This window comes from Pipra filicauda, unplaced genomic scaffold (assembly GCF_003945595.2).
Source record: "Pipra filicauda isolate LSUMZ 115617 unplaced genomic scaffold, ASM394559v2 scaffold209_size2725305_pilon, whole genome shotgun sequence".
Lineage (NCBI taxonomy): Eukaryota > Metazoa > Chordata > Aves > Passeriformes > Pipridae > Pipra > Pipra filicauda.
The window spans coordinates 1,309,651-1,326,730 of record NW_024104320.1 but is presented as its reverse complement, the minus strand read 5'-3'; the positions used below and the strand labels follow the sequence as shown (position 1 = coordinate 1,326,730).

At 37.6% G+C, this 17,080-nt stretch overlaps 1 protein-coding gene across 1 annotated transcript; it reads left to right on the top strand.

Annotated features, from left to right (window-relative positions):
- The first annotated feature begins 552 nt into the window (after positions 1-552).
- On the top strand, positions 553-15,055 carry LOC114002882 (WD repeat and coiled coil containing). The gene is made up of 3 exons (XM_027749271.2): positions 553-2,472; positions 11,243-11,363; positions 14,547-15,055. The coding sequence occupies exons 1-3, from the start codon at positions 553-555 to the stop codon at positions 14,711-14,713; spliced, it is 2,208 nt and encodes a 735-aa protein (XP_027605072.2). The 3' UTR covers positions 14,714-15,055.
- Positions 15,056-17,080: the final 2,025 nt, after the last annotated feature.

Sequence of the window (17,080 nt, the reverse complement as noted above, 5' to 3'; positions counted from 1 at the left end):
TTTGAAAGGTGCTGCCCATCAGAGATTGCAATCTGCCTCATACAGTTCTCAGTTATGTTTAAATCTTCTTTTATCCTTCAAAGGCTGGCTGAAAAAAGTGTCAGGTCATTATTTCAGGCTGTAGCTCAATACTTAGGCTTAACAGTATATGATCTCTCTCTTCACTTAAGACCTTCATTCACTGAAGGTCGAGGTATTAGGGTGCTATTTTTAAATATATTCTCAGCAGTGAAGAGTTAAAAATAGTCTTCTACGAAAATGCACAGTAATTGGTTAAACCTTGTTAGCCATCACATGAAGATGTAACTCCTCCCAGGAAAAGACATAGCCAAAGCAGCTTTCACATGGATTTATACTTAGAAGAGCAGCTGCAGGCCTACAGGGAAGGAGTTCACAATATAGGCGCTTGGATTATGAGCAGAAAAAACCAGCTTCATTCTGGAAAGGAAGGGAAGAAGACATGCGAAAAAATTTTCCTCATCGTGAACTACAACTGAATTCTGTGGATTCTGTACTTTGGAACAACCACCATTAGAGAGAAATCTTGAAGAGATGGAACTGGGAAAGGCAAAGCTGCTGAGAACTGGCCTCAATGCTTTATATCAGGCCATCCATCCCATGCATGGAATTGCTTGGACAGATGGGAAACAAGTGATACTGACCGCTTTATACTACCAAAATGGAGAGCTGAAATTTGGAGACTCAAGTGTTCTTGGCCAATTTGAACATGTTCATGGGCTTTACTGGGGCCCATGTTGCTCTACAGACACCCCAGCTCTGCTCGCCGTTCAGCACAAAAAGCACGTAAGCATTTGGCAGCTGCGCTACAGCACTGCAGACAGGAAAAAACCATTGATTTCTCAGACTTGTGAAGTTGGTGAGCCATTCCCACTGCTCTCTCAGGGCTGTGTCTGGCATCCAAAGAAGGAGGTCTTGGCTGTGCTTACAAAACGGGATGCTTCAGTCTTGCATGCTGTTCGTACTGACAACGCACGGGTTAAGGCAGATATCAAGAGCAGTGGGCTCATCCACTGTGCTTGCTGGACGAAGGATGGTAATCGCTTAGTAGTTGCTATAGGCAGTGCCTTGCACTCCTACATATGGGATAATGCTCAGAAAACTCTAAATATCTGCTCCTTTTGCCCAGTCTTTGATGTGGGAGGTTATATCTGTGCTATAGAAGCTACACTGGATTTCCAAATTGCTGTAGCTACTGAGCTTCCTTTAGATAATATCTGTGGCTTCAATGCAGGCATTGCATTTGATGTGCCGTCTGGTACAGAAGCTGGTTCTTTAATCTCACACTCTGCTCTGGTGCTTGGTGATGAGGAATACTCACTGGACACGAGAAGAAAGTCCATAGATTCAGATAGATCAGGTGTTGATTCAGTTGCTTCTTCTTCGTCAGGTCCAGTGGATTTAACCCATATCCTTGCAAACCACCGTCGGTCTGATCCCAGTCCTCTCGTCACTCTGAAACGCAAAGACTCTGCAGCAACAAATGGTCAAGATTCTTCTCACTTGATCTTGGTGACTTTTGAGAGGAAAGTAACCACCACCAGAAAAGTCACCATCCCAGGTATTCTGGTTCCTGATATAATGGCTTTTGATCTTAGAGCTCAGATTGTGGCATTAGCCTCTAATACTTCTAACATTGTTCTGGTGTATTCAGTAACCTCTTCCTGCATGCCTCATATTCAACAAATCCAGCTGGAAAAAAATGAAAGACCAAAAGGCTTATGCTTTTTAACAGATAAACTCTTACTGATTCTGATTGGTAAGCAGAAGTTCCCTGATCCTAATCTCATTCCATCTACAAGTTCAGACAGGTATGTAATACGTCTCATGATCAAAGAATTGATGCTGGAAGAAAATTCTTCAGCGTTGCCGGAGACTAAGCAGAATATGTTTTATAACTTTGAATCCTCTGTTAATATACCTGGAAAAAGAAAGTTCTTTGAAAGTCTTGCTACAGAAGACCAACCTCAAAGCAGGGAACTGTTAATACCAAGAAGCACAGTTATTCAATCACCAAGTGGTAGGAGAAGACTCATCGAAGAAGTAAAGAGCCCTAGTTATGAGCAGAGCTCTTCATCAAGTGTGAGTGACCTGGATGAAAAAAGGCTCCCAGGTGACTCCCCGGTGGCCTTGGAAACTTTGGATGCTGAACCTACGAATCGCTCAGTGTCTCTTCGTGGTTTTGGATCACCTACCAGGATTTCCAGCAGACCAACATCCCCTAAAGTGCAGTTCAATGAGATCCGAGAAACACCAAGTTCTCCTAAAAACAACAATTTGCCAAGTGAAAGAGGAGTGAGTCACATATCTAGAAATTTAGAGAGACTTTGTGGCAGCTTCAATGAGTTACAAGTGAGTCTCTCTGAAATAACGGACTTCGCCAGAAACGGGAGGAGGATATCTTTGGCCTATCCGTGCTCACAGGAACCACCCATCGTTCATATCACTTACCAGGTAACAATTTACCAGCTTAAAAATATTACTATAGGACACTAAACTTTTAAACAATCTTGCATTTCTTTAGGTTTAAATCAAGAGGATGCACTTCAGTTCTTATCAACGCATGAGAAATGCAACCTAGGTTTGGCATCAAGCTTAATCTAAAGTGGAATTATAATTTGTCATTGAAACAATAACTCAGGATGTTGTGGGTCGCTTATAGGATACTTCACATGGGAGGTTTGTCTGTTTGTTCTTCATCTATGCACAACTGTCTTGAACACTGGCTGATTTTGTGTGCGTCTGTCAAAGAGAGAGAACAGAGCCAGAGTTGTTAATGTACAGAAGGTTTATGTTAGTTTAGTGCAGAGCTGAGCCAATGAGTAGGGTGGTAGTAGCCCACCAGAAACATAATAAATTCAAAGCCAAGTTCAAGTCCAAAGTCTGAAGATAGCCAGACTCACAGGAAGACTGAAACAAAGCACTGAATTGCAATTTATGAAAAATTCAAATGGGCATGACATGAATTTGGCTTATTCCTACTTTGATTTCTCACCACTAATCTTCACAGAGCTGGATGTATTCAATTTGTAAAACATATTACCACTTAAAATTTTCTGGAAAAAACCCACAACCAAACAAACAAAAAACCCAATTCATCAATATGTAATTATAATTTCATTAAATAAATAGAAGAATAGCAAACCATCATGCTCCTATCTATCCTTGTTTTGGCAAATTTCCTACTGGCTTCAATAAGAATTTCAGCTAAGGAATGTAGGTTGGGTAATTAATTCTGGCTATTCTTAGTATTATCTGCAGTGACACTAACATTATACTGATCAAATTTTTGAACATGTTGATGATAGTGGTATTGCTGCTAAAACTGAGGTCCCTTTCAGGATGTAGATGCCACTTATAAATGCATTCTTATCTACTGCAACATAAGCAGCATTGTGTCAAAACAATACATTACATTGTGATGATGCTGAAGTATGTACTTCTCAAACAAATTTCCCTTCTTTTACTTTAAAGAATTCCATAGAGACATCTAAGTATCCCTCCTTAAACACTCATTAAGGGAATGGTGACTCAGTTCAATCATGTTCCTTAGTTTTTAACAATCATTTACTTGGCATTTAAGCAGATTCTAGTATGTCATCTCCTCTGGATAAAAGCAAAGCCTTCGATCTGAATTAGTCAATAACTTAACTTGAATACATTATACAAATTCTGGTGAAAAAGCAACATATCTATTTTAAATAATTTAGGATTTTATTGGCCAAGAAGCAAGTCCTTCTGTTCGTCAGCATGTTCAAATTAATTCTGATTTCTTAACATAAATCAACTTATTTATTTAGCAAGCAGCCTTATCTCTAGGATTCAATTGGATTAACCTTTCCAAAGAGAAGTTTTATTTGTGATACGTAGCATTAATCTAAGATCTGAAGTCACTGTGCACGTTTGCTTGCACAAGCAGTGAGAATTAATTAACCTGTTTTTTCCTTTGGAAGCAAATTAAAAAATATTAAGTGCTTCTAAAATACTGCTAGACAAACTACACTTAGAAAGGAAGACTTATTTATCTGAACAGGTTAGTTTCACATTGAGCCAGCAGCAAGAACTGCTAGCACCACATTATAATGACTCAGAAAATGTGCCACTTAAATGCCTTTCCACACACAGCTTTCCTGGGGAAGTCTCAACTAATGCCTTGTATAGTTCAGCCCCTGTTCTGAAATCTAACAGGATCACAGCATGATGCCAAAAAATAATGAAAAATAGACTTGGCAAAAAGGTCTCCAGACAGACGGGGAAATATTTGCTTCATAGGCAGATAATAATTTTCAGAGAAAATAGTTGTTTTGATTAGTTTAGGTTCAGACATCTGAACCTTGTTCCTCCTTCAGGAGTTGATTAGCACTTTGTGAGCTCAGAGACCAGCTGAACTGTGGGTTCCAGCCAGACTCTGTGTTCACAGTGCAAAAAGTCAGGAAATGGCTTTATTGCCTTATGATATAAATATCAGCCAGTGGAAAACATTTAAAGCTTTAGGAACACCGCAGTCCAGTCAATAATATGGCCATTATCTTTCAGCTCTTTGTGCCAAGTGCATGTCTTCTTAAATGTCTGTAATAACCCCCAGCACAGCAGAGGCTCAATACTGATCGAGAAACCTATTGTTCTATAAAATATAATGATCACTACTGCGTAACTCTATTTATGCATTTAAAACATAAAAGGAAAGTTTAAAACACAATAGATAAAAATGTAGCAATAATTAATGAGCATTTATGAACACTGTTGTGCAGAAGCATTATCGACATATTTATGTGTGTTTTCAGTTCTGCTTGGACCACTATAAACCAAAACATTTTTACTTAATTATTCATAATGTCTGCTCACTAAATAGTCTTCAAAACCTTTGTTTATCCTGTTAGTGCAATCCTGGCTATGACTCCTCTGAAGTCACGTCCATGCAGTGCTACCAGAATTTATATTCCTTGTAGCCCATAGCCATAGAAGAAAACCACGATCACTCACACTTTGGAAATGTCACTGCACTATCACTTGTGTAATAGAATTCAGCCACCGGAGGTAACTTGATCATTCAACCCTGAAAAGCAAATATTATTGCTCTTTCATCACATACAGACTTGTGATTCAGGGTAGTGTGGGAGGGCAGACAGACAAATGCAATAAGAGGATATTATTTAAAAATTAAAAAAAAAAAAAAAGAGGATCTGTCACAGATTTGTTTCTGTTTCATTTTGCAAAAAGATACTTTTATCATCCTTTTCTTCCGGAAAAGAAACAACTGCAGAATATTTAAACTGGTCTCATTCAAAAGCTAATTACAGTGGAAATAAAGCCAATCTGGATTTGAAATTAAAGGCATTTAGACAAACCTCTCCAGGAGGAATAAGATTCATCTTAATATCTTAAAACTCAACATTTTGCTCACAAGCAGTACTATGTCAAAAGTGTATATCACTGAGAGCATATATTGCATAATTAAACAGGAAATAAATATTTTTCAGCAATCAGTCACAATGACTTTCTTAGTACTCACAATAATTGCACACAAGTCAATTTTTACTTTTATAGTACCTTCATACAATTTACTATGGGAAATTTTATTGCCAAGGTCAGCTATAAAATGAACAATTTGTTTTTACACAGAGCTGAAAGATGAATAGAGAGGGTCCAAACCTATGGCAGTAACATTCTTTTGATAGAAATACATGATGTAAAGAAGGGGGCTGTAAGAGGGGCCATAGTAAAATGAGCAAGGACCAGGCTGCAATGATAAGTTGTAATAAGACCATGAACCTTTCTTAAAATCCAAAGGGCAGTTTTGACTCTTGAGCAATAGAAAGTAAGTCATGAAAATGATGGAAGAGGAAGGTGATATGACTGCTCCCTGGAGTAAGAAACTAGTCAGCTATCCTGAAATTTGGAAGGAAAAGATTTAGGATGACTGTAAAAGAAGGACCTGCAAGTCAAGAGAATGTGTGATTAATGCATGGATAACATTTTGAGCAAAGGTTGAGGAATTTGTTATGAACAAATTCTGTCAACAATGTTTTGAAACTGATCAATAGCAGACAAGCAGAGGAGACACAATACCTTTCATTAGAACAGATGATTTGTTTGTTGGATACACAGACACAAAAGAAAAGGAACATATAACATCGAAAATGAAGCCAAGTTTTCACACTGTGCAAAGAAAGTAAAGATCTGAGCTAAAAAAAACCCCAAACCACTCAAAATATAAAGATCATGGAAGCACAAGCACAAAAGCTATATCTTAGATGACAGGTACACCTGAAACAGTAGTTGCAGAACTATTAACAGAAATCCCAGCATCATATCACCTGCAGTGCTGATGTGCTATAAACGCAAACTGCACTGGGATTTAAGCACCTCTGAGCACCTGAGATCTCTTCCAGCGTAAACATTTTACAGGCTTATGCTTCTCTGCCAGGTTAATTGAGGTTGCAACTGGAATGTCCCACATAAGGGCAAGGAAAGATATTAAGATCTCCACCACAATAAAACCAGGATGCACCAAAAAATCAAGCAGGAATCAGAGCAACAGTAGAAATCATGACAAAAAAAGGGAGCAGTGCAGGGTGCCCAACCTAATGAACACTACCTGTGGCAATGCTGCACAAGGCTCAGTGAGACACACAATGTCAAAAATCATTGTTCTCATTCCTCTTCAGTGTTCTTCCTTAGCTATTTAAGTCCCTTTTCATTGTCTTCTGGGCCAGAACCCCCACATGTAGCTAATTTACTAGTTTTTTTTTCTCATCCCGCACATTGAACGTGGGGGCAAGGTAAAAGCAAGCTGACTAATGGGTGCTAAGGTATCAAACCTGAAATAACCATTGGAGCACAACACAGAGAGATGAAAGCAAGGCTTTAAGAGAATGAAAACAGTTCTAGGTAACTACAGCACTACTCATCATACAATGCAGGGAATGTGACAGACTAACCTGATACCTTTCCCTTACATAAGAACTGATTTTTAACACCAAGGAGATGAAGAATATTTAAAATACCTGTGATTCAGTACAGTACTGGAAATTGTGCTACAGGGGAAATTATTTTTTCAACAGCAGAGAATGGGAATTAATAGAAGGACTATAAGATGATTAGGGAATTAGCTGGAAGGAAGATAGTAAATGATTATAGTAATATAGAAGAAAATGGGAAAAATTTACTAGTGGATTTTCTCATGATTGATCTTCAGGCTTATCATAAAGTTTCATTAATGGTCTGCTGAGTTATGCTAATAAAATCTGCATATGACATTAAATCAGTAGTATTTTCAGTAGAGGATAAGGATATCACACCTGTAAATTGATGACCTTAGCATCTAGAATAAAAAGAAAAGGATTGAACTAAATTAACTAATACAAAGTGCATAGTGATATATTCCAGGATTAACAGATGAAATTTCTGCTTTAAACTGGGGATTCATTAGCTAGAAACAAGCAAGGATGACAAAAGCTTGTACATGTTAAGTGACTACAAGATGACCATGAATCAAAAATATCATACTTTTATGAAAGGAACGAAGGCAGTGTGTGGGTACATCAGTGAGGCACATCACTCAGCAGGTAATGCAGCACTGGGCACACAGCTGGGACGCCTCATCTGAAAAAACAACTTACATTCCTAGACATCCATGGGCAAGAAAAACACATTCAGACTTGAACTGGTCATTAACCCAGTGTTAGTAAACCCAATACAGAACGGTAGCACATTCTTATTTACCTCACTGTTTCATCGGCTGTTGAATTTAAGTTCACTAAGATGATCTCAGCACCCAGGCAAGCGTAGGCAGTGCATTAGGAAATACAAGACGAATGGTGAAAAGGTCAAGAGGCAGAAGCAGCTTCAGCTGACAGCTCAGTGGGGTGCAAAAAAGGGATAGAAAACGTGTTCATTCATCGTGCAGACATACAGTGTATGTAACATCTAATGCAGGGATCCTTTTTGCCTTAGTAAACGATTTCCTTCTCGTACATATTTGCATTCCAAAACATGAGTTTTGAAAGACAGTTTGGCACTGCTGTTCTGGGCTGGCTGCTGCCCAGAACACCCTTTACAGGCTATAAAATCTGATCAGGGGCAGGCTGACATGGGTGAAGGAAAACAATTATTGAATTAATGGTTTCTTTTTGTTGGATTTTTGATGAGGGAAAGCTGGACTTGACATACTATAGGAAGTTGACTAAAGAAACTTAATACCCACTCACGCATGCGGCAATATATTTGTTTGTTCTGTGATTAATACGTTCTTACTCTACCAATAAACTTTGGTTTAGGACAAAGCAACTAATATAAGTGATTTCAAACTGGGAACTTCAAGTCCTCTGGCTTCTATTGGAGATAAATATCAACACAGCAAAGCCAGACACGGCTTTTTGGAAGAGGTGGATTAAATTTAATTTGGCTAGAAAATTGTCTTTGGGTTAAGGCATGAAAATGGGAAGTACTGAGGTGAGATTTTAGTTGTACTTCTACCTCTGTCACAAGTTGCTTCCATGACCTTGAGTAAATCTCTTAAGCTTCCTGTGTAATGGTATGATCCTTTATAAAAATGGAATACTAAGAGTTACCTGCCTTACAAGAGTGCACGGGTTTAAATCAGGTAATCTGTGATAGGACGTGTGTGAACACATTCCTCAAAGAGAAGGCACGTTATCATCACTTAAACTAAGCATTAAACAAAAAAGGCTAAATAATTAGAAGACTAAAACAGAGGAAGATTCTTGACCTGACAGAATTTGTCAAAAAATAAAAATAAATGTAAAGATGGATAAGTTTATCATTATAAACAGAAGTATATGACAGACAGAAGAGCTCATATGAGCACTCATAAGATGAAAGACAAACAACTCCGAGACAATCTTTGAGGTCTGTACTTGAAATACTGTTTAGGATAAAAATCAAATGTCATGTAGCTTTGTATATACAAAAATGTCTTCCAATGGCTGTTCCAACAATAATGTGCAAGGCTAAGTAGGAAACAAACTAGAACAAAGTCATCCTTAGTATATATTTCCATTCAATTGATTTAAAGTCAACAGTAGCAGAGCTGGATTGTTTTTTGATTATTCTCAAGTTGAAGCATATCTAAATGAAAAAATGAACCACCCAGGTCAAGATAATGTGTCTGTCTCATTTACAGTCCACCTTTTCTATAATTTATTAACTGAAGTATCAGTTTGAATAAACTCTGCTATTTCAATCTGAAATCAGGAAAATGAAGCAGTTGTTAGATGTGCTAATCCACAACGTGCAGCAATGAAAAGCTTTGCACAAACACCTGTAGAGCCAAAGAGTATCCTTGCAATGTCTATGCTAAGCACATGCTCATTGCTGAACATTCAGCCCATTGAGTTTTAGGTGTATTAAGGTTCAATAGAATATAGAATAGAATAGAATAGAATAGAATAGAATAGAATAGAATAGAATAGAATAGAATAGAATAGAATGGATAATTTGAAGAGACCTAAAAATGACCAAAAAATTCTCTTATATGGTTACAGCTACAATAAAAATTGCTATAGGTTTCTGACTAAGAAAATTATAATTCTTTGATGCATTTCTTAGGTATTTCCTTTATTAATTATGCAGCAGCAAATTTCTGGCTCTTTTGAATGGGGAAAGAGATGAGAAGACCTTTAAAAGTTGGAAAGCTCATGTTTTTAATGGAAAGATATTTTTTATGGTTCTTATATATAAAATAAATCATAGCAAATAAATAAATAACAATCAGCCATAGACTATCTGCATGACCAATTTATAACAGAGTTGGGGAAAATACTTTTGGAACAGCCAGTAGACATTCTGATTTACAGAATCCAATGTGGCTGCATGACAGCATAGATACTATGTACAGAAAAGTGAAAGTGATTGATTTAGAAAGGTTGTTACACAGCAAAAAAGCTCATGTTCACTGAGAGAGCAACTGTCAAAAGACAGCACAATTAGAAAGGAAGACAAGCATTAAAAGAGACATTTATTTAGTCAAAGGTTAGATTACTGTGCACAGAAATAGAAGATGCAGTTATGAATTCATTCAACTGTAAGTTTCACATTAGCAACAAAGATTCAAGGGTATGAAGTAGGCACAGACAGGGTAGGACTAGAACAGGAGACAGGATAGATGACATCCTTTCAGTCCATTCTAAAACATTACCTTGGATCTCTTCTGAATGTACAAAACATAAAGGTCTAGGAAATAGGGTAAATAGACTGTTTACTCACATAACAAATATGTAAAATATGGGGTATTGCAAACATAAAGATGCCAAAGCAAAAAAAATAAAAGCAAAGCAAAACATAACACATGGAACTACACAGGTGGAAAGCAAGGAAAGGACAAAATTAAATTCACAGGACAAAGTAAAACAATATTATTTAGAAGAAAATGTCCCATTCACATATTTCATAATGACATTAAGTCACTGGAAAATTTTCGAAGTTAAAATGACTTTCAAATGAAAGCAGATAGGAAAATGTAAATGCAAATTTATATCCATTCCATAACCATAGCAGCTCGACTGTTTCGTGGTCCTTGCACCAGAGTGATGGAACATAAAGGTGTCGATTCTCAGGGCCACGTAAATTTCATGAAGTACGGATGAAGCACCTTTGTATTCAAGTGTGTTCTGTCAGTGAATGTCAAGGCAAATTCCAAGGCTGTAAATCCATATATTCCCTCACTCTCCCAAGCTACCTTGCTACGACAGCTTCTCAGAGACGTTGTCACTATGTCCATTCTCCCTGCAATTTTCCCTGTGTCAAAATAACCCTGAGGTTACTTTAGCTGACCAGTGGATATCAAAACCACCCACGCATACAGCTGAAACTGAGCACAGTACTCATTTGCCCTGGCAGCATCTTGGACAACATTATTCCAGGCATGATACATTCCCTGCCACTGAACTGGCTCTTCAGGCAGAGAGGCCCAACAGACACATGCCCCAATACATTACACATGCAGGGCTGATGCAGCTTTGAGCTACAGCTCACAAAACAGAAAGCAAAGAGGCATTTTCATAATCCTCACATGGGACTGAGATTGCGTTTAGAATGGCACTGCATGATGATGTCACGTATAAACTGCAGGAAAGACAGACAAAGAAAAAGCAAAAGTACTAAAGAACTGAAAGGTGTAAGAGCAGAGGAATGGTTAAAAGAACTCAGGCTCAATGTCTAAGCCATTAACAAGATATTTTCTTTTATATACATGCATTTGAAGAAAAGCTTTTCAAATGGATCAATTACTGAAGAAACAAAAGATGTTCTCCTCTGTGATGGCAAGATCCATTTGAGTTTAGTCCAGCAGCTGTTTGATCTGCCTGTCATTGAAATGAAACATGGTAAGTTCTTTTTATTTCTGGTGTCTGGTTTCACCTGTGACTTTTAGTATAAAAGAGGCATTTGTGGTAGAATAATTACCCCAGACTGCAGTAAAATGAGACAAATAACTTTTTTTGACAAGTGTGTGTTTTCCCCTGTCTGAAATACAGCAGAGTATCTCTTGAAATCATTTAAATGTTGGGTAACTGCAGAATGACCTATTAGCAGAGTAGTATGTTAGATGCCTCTACAGAGCAAGGCTGACAAAATAATCAGCATATTGTGTTACCTGGAAGTACAAGTGCTGCCTTGAGACCTTTTGGCATTTTGTTTCACCCATCTTTACAAGTTTGTGCCAGACCTGACAATAGAGTGTAGACTGGTGAAAAATTAATTCTCAGAATATTATACATATATTTATGTATCAACCAGCATTTGGAACTATTTTCATGTAAGATAAACAATGCAGCTCAATGTTCTTATTTGCCAGTCTCCCATTTTTGCCACCCACCACTGATTAACTTGTAAGGACAGAAGCTGAGAGGGAAATCATGGCCCCACACTGGTCTCTGAATTGCCTTGTCCTTGTTGGTTCTTATGTGTCACCTTCTCAGCAACACATGCACTGCCATTTTTTAGCCATTTCTCTATACTGCTTCTGGTGGTTTTTCTCATCACAGTCTATTATGATCCTCTTCTGAGGCTGTTCCAGAAGATAAGGATATGCAGGTTTCATATTTTTGTCAGTAGTCTCCCTCGACTGTGCAGTGCAGTGGAAGCATATGTGAAAAAGCCCTACCTGCTGTTGAGGCCTGAGCTGTTTCCCAGCGGCCTTCTACAGTGACACAATGCAGCACTGCAGGGCAAGGAGACCATTTTTGGCCTGTATTTCCAGCTCTTGATTTTGGAAAGAAATGCCCATAATAAACAGCAGGACTGAGAAAACTTATTTGCAGCTCTATAGAACAGTTGAATATTTCATTAGCAGAACACCACTCCTCAATTTCATGCATTAGAGTTCAGAAATATCAAAAAGATAATGTCTCAGAATCATCCTAATGTGTTCCTCTTTCTGCTCGATTTTTTGAAATTGAGTCTGTTTGCTTACATCAAAAAGAAAAACTGAAACAAGAATCTTTTTAAAACTCAGCAAAATCCTGCAATGATATCAGGTTTGGAGTAGAAGTAGTTATGCAGCTCTTTATGTAGTTCTGGCTAGTACATGTTTATGTTCCTAAAAGTTTCCTTTGACATCAGACATCAATATTAAATGTGAAGTTTAAAAATATCACTTCCATTCTTTGGTGCTGTATAATTAAAGAGGATGTAATGAAGAGCATGCTTGTATTATAATATAAGCCTGGCCTTTTTTACTATGAATAAACACTTAAACTTCAATAGATTAGGGGAAAAAAATTCACAACTGCAGGCCAAATTCATACCCACAGCAAGGCTGTTAAGATCATCATAGCAGTGAACACAGGCTCATTGTTTGCACTTTAAGCCCAGGACTGCAATACCATTACCTGTGCTAAATATAGTCTGTCATGGAATGCCCTGGTACCAGCACACAGAAGTGTCTCTTTTTGGCACATCATCATCGTAATAATTGGTCATAGCAAAAGGGTGCTACACTTTGCACAAGGCTTTTCCACTACTGTGGGATATGCTTTAAAGCAAGTTACCAATGACACAGAGAATTTCAAACCTTTACAAGGGATGAAAATAAGAAGTCTGAAGAGTTTGACATAAGAGTATTCTTCATCAATTTGACGAACAATGTAACATCCATTTGGACAATAGAACTTCCACTTTCAGGCCCACTGCTCACAGAACCTGAAGTCTGTCCAGAATTAGAAAGAAAGTATTAAGAGCAGAAGATTAAAGATTCATGGTTTGGAATGACAATCTTCTTATGATGTAACAGGTGACATGACAACATGCAATAGTGTCTCAGCCTGGAAAAGTGTTTCGTTAATAGTTTAAGGAGGGGAGATTTTCCTTGTCCAGGCACATGCTTTGTTATGACTGACAAAAATTAAACACGGCTCTTCTGGATTTTCTATACTTCTTTGTTTTCACATTCCATTTTAAACACAGTTTTATATCCCAAAATCTTAAATCCCAACACAGAACATATAAGGGCTTTCTTTCCTTCATATCCCACCTAATGCCCCTGCTCAGTAATGACAGGATCATATGCTCTAAGGAAAGCGTGTCATACAAGGGCTCCCACAATGATTTTCAGTTACCACAGATTTTCTTTTCTTTTTCATAAAATGTCAAACTGAAAAATAAAGACAAATAGAGAATTCACTATTTTCTATAAGAGCTGCAATATCCAGTTCAAAAGAAAACAGATGAATCACTAGAAAAAAAAAAGATGGTACATATAGCTTCATTTTCAAGCTGACTTGCAAAGGAAAGTAAAAAACAAAGGTGAGGAGGTTTATTTTTTCTTCTGTGCAATAAAGAAAGTGAACCTGAATGGTATTGAGGTCTTTGATTTTAATCTTGTCTCTTTTCAGAGAAAAAAAAGGATTAAAAATGTCATTCAGATTTTGTTCATTCTCATTATGAGAAGATTCAAAAAATAATTAAAGGACAAGAAATTTTATTGTATCAGCTTTTAAAATCATATTCAAAGTGTAACTTCCATTTGCTGTATGAATTTGAAAACATACTGAACAATTTTGGTTTGACAGTAAAGGAGATGGAAACCCCTACTCCCTTCAAGACCAAATACAGCACAATCATTTTCTTTGCCAACTTTTCCAGTTTTTAAGATCTCTCTGTCATTTGGGTAGAGCAGATGAGTGAAAAGGCTAAGCAGAAGTAGATGTCACTAGAACAAAAGTCAGCATGGAAAAGCTGGCTGAGTTTTCAGAAGACGGAGATACTTATAGATTATCAGAACTGGCAAAGATGCTCCTTGTCTTCGAACTTAAATTAAATAAGGGACAAAATGCCTCAAACCTTGCAAGACCTTCCATTTAGCCCCTCACTGCATTTACACAAAGATGTATTGAGCATGGATTGTCAGATCTTAATGTCATTAGTGTAATAAGGCTTTAGTGCACAAAAAGGAACCCTGCTCTGCTTGCATGCTGGCTGACTTTTAAAAACGTGCTTCTACATTTACGTAACCAGAGCAGTGCACTCATTTTCTTTTTTTTTTTTTTTTTTTTGCTTAATTTTTGTAGGCTCTTCTTGGATTGTGCTCACTGCAGACAAGGACGGCTTTGTGCCATTAATATTCAGAGCCACACAAGAGATAATCATAAGGGATGGAACTGACAGTTCAGAAGTCTGTGGAGGTCACTCCTACAAAAAAAACATCCCAATGCGACCACCAAGCAGAGTGACATAATTTCTGAATAAAGAACCCTAATGACCTTCTTTTCTCCTGCAATACAGAGATATTCTGCAGTCTCAGACACTGAGTGACTAGAAAGCTGTCTTCAGTACTTTTGATGTATTTTAACTGTAAAATCCGTGGCACGGTTACACTATAGCTACATCCTGGGGTTGGCTGGACCCTCATGATTTCTTCTGAAGGATCAGACCTAGAGGGAAGTTCACCACAGCTGTTGTTATTAATGGCTGCCAGTGAAGCAGAGACTAGTGTCTACTTTGAGTGTGGTCAAGATGTTCTTGCAGAAACAATATTATGCTAAAAATCATGCGATAACAACAAATCTAGGTGATGCAGGTGTACAGTCCACACAAAAGCTGAAGAAACTACAGCTAAAGAGCCTTTATATTCATTAAGGAAAATGAGGAAGGAAAAAAAAATAAAACTGCTTTAGGCTCTCTTCTCTCTGTTCCAGTTGGATCCCATGGAAACCTGCAACATTTTCAGAAATGCTTATTTTTTATATGAAAATGTTCAATTATTAAAAAGGCTGCATCACTGTCTCCTGTCAGGGTCTTACACAGCATGTAGACTTATACATGCACACAGAAGAGAAAGAAAAAATCTTGCAAGATAAATTAAGGATCAAAGACATTGGATGTAAATTTCATTTGGCTAAATGCAAGTGTCTACACTGAACCTTTCATCTACCCTCCTGTAGGATCAGTCAAAAACAGAAAAGCACTTCTACAGCAGACTACTCATGTCCTAAGAGAGATTTATAAAACTGATTGTGGTGAACCGTCCCTATTAAATAAATAAGTGCCTGTTCCTTTCCACTAACTGCAAAAGCTAGCAGGGGGACTGGTTTGAACACAAATATTTACACTTAGCCAGATGAATCTCACCCTCAGAGACAAGAGGCAATACAGATACAGCTGAGAGTCAGCCAGTCAGACTCCTGAAAATTAAAGTATCGTGATCATGGTAATAAAAATAGGCATAAGGGAAGAACTGAATGAACTCCCCAACCTTTCTTTCTCTAAACACAAAGAGATGGATTAAGTGTAGCGAGTAGCCACGTGTGTGAGGGCATTTTGGACTGCTGAAACTATGGAAAGGTGTGCCTGCTTCATCCTGTACAGCCAGGGAAACAGAAAAGGGCTGACACTTATTCAAACTACTTTTAGGAATTGTTTTTCATATTACGCATTTTGGGTCTTATTAATACTCCTGGGGAGTCTTTTTTCCCTGTCTGGGAACCATGGCAAGCCCATTCACAGGGCACAGATATGCTCTGAAGGACCTTAATGTATCTGGAGATTTGGCATTAGTACCTGTCCAGTGATGCAGCCAGAAATCTCACAAGGAACAATTTCAATTCTTGAAATAAGTAAAGAGTTTCAATTAATTTAATTAAATGTTCTCCTCACGCAAGTATCCTCCCAGAGACAAAGGAATCATCATTCTAAATCACCTACGACCACAGGCATGCCAGGTAGCCAGGTATATTTGTACTGCCTTGTTCACAAAGATCTCTTTAAGCAGCCTTGAGGAACACTGCTGATTGTAAAAAAATACTCCAAACAACAAATAAATCTGACTTTTTAACTATTAAACACATCTGTTACTTTACAGTTATTGGGTTAATTGGATTTCCTGCTACTTTGCATTAAAATTTTGTTCAAAAGGGTATTTGTATTATTACTGCTTTAAAATTTAGTTTTAAGTCATGCTTTCCTTCACTGAAATCAAATAAGTAACACAGAGGTTCGCAGACTTAGTATGGAGAGAAGACATTATCAGATTTCTAAATGACATAGCAATTTCCAAGCAGCAGATGTTTCTAATCCTGCAAATACACTTGAATAACATCCTTGTGTCTCATAACAGAATGTGGTATTTACAATACTTATGCTATGGTCAAGCAAAATGAAACTTAATTATAACTTACTAGAATGATGGGATGATATATTTTAGAGGACTACTTAGGCTTATCTAAAGGAAGAACAACAATGAAATTTTTCTCACAGCTATTATCTTCTATGAGTGATAGTCCCACAGTTTGGTCCACTTGGATTGAGGTTAATGAAACACAGAAAATATATTACAGGGGAACTCTGGGAAGGTGATAATCTGATCAGTGAGTATCCGGGTGTTAAAGATACCTCAGAATTTACAACTAGACATTTCATTGTCAGTCTGTCACATTACCATTTTAATTTTTCATGCATTTACTCTTCCATAAAATGATCCAAATGTGGAGAAGATCAGGAATGAGAGGAGATTCTTTGAACAGCTGTCAAAGTTTGGTTCGGTTCTGTTTGGTGGAGCTAAAAATGGACAAATAAACCTTCAGATGACAATACAATTAGCTTCAGA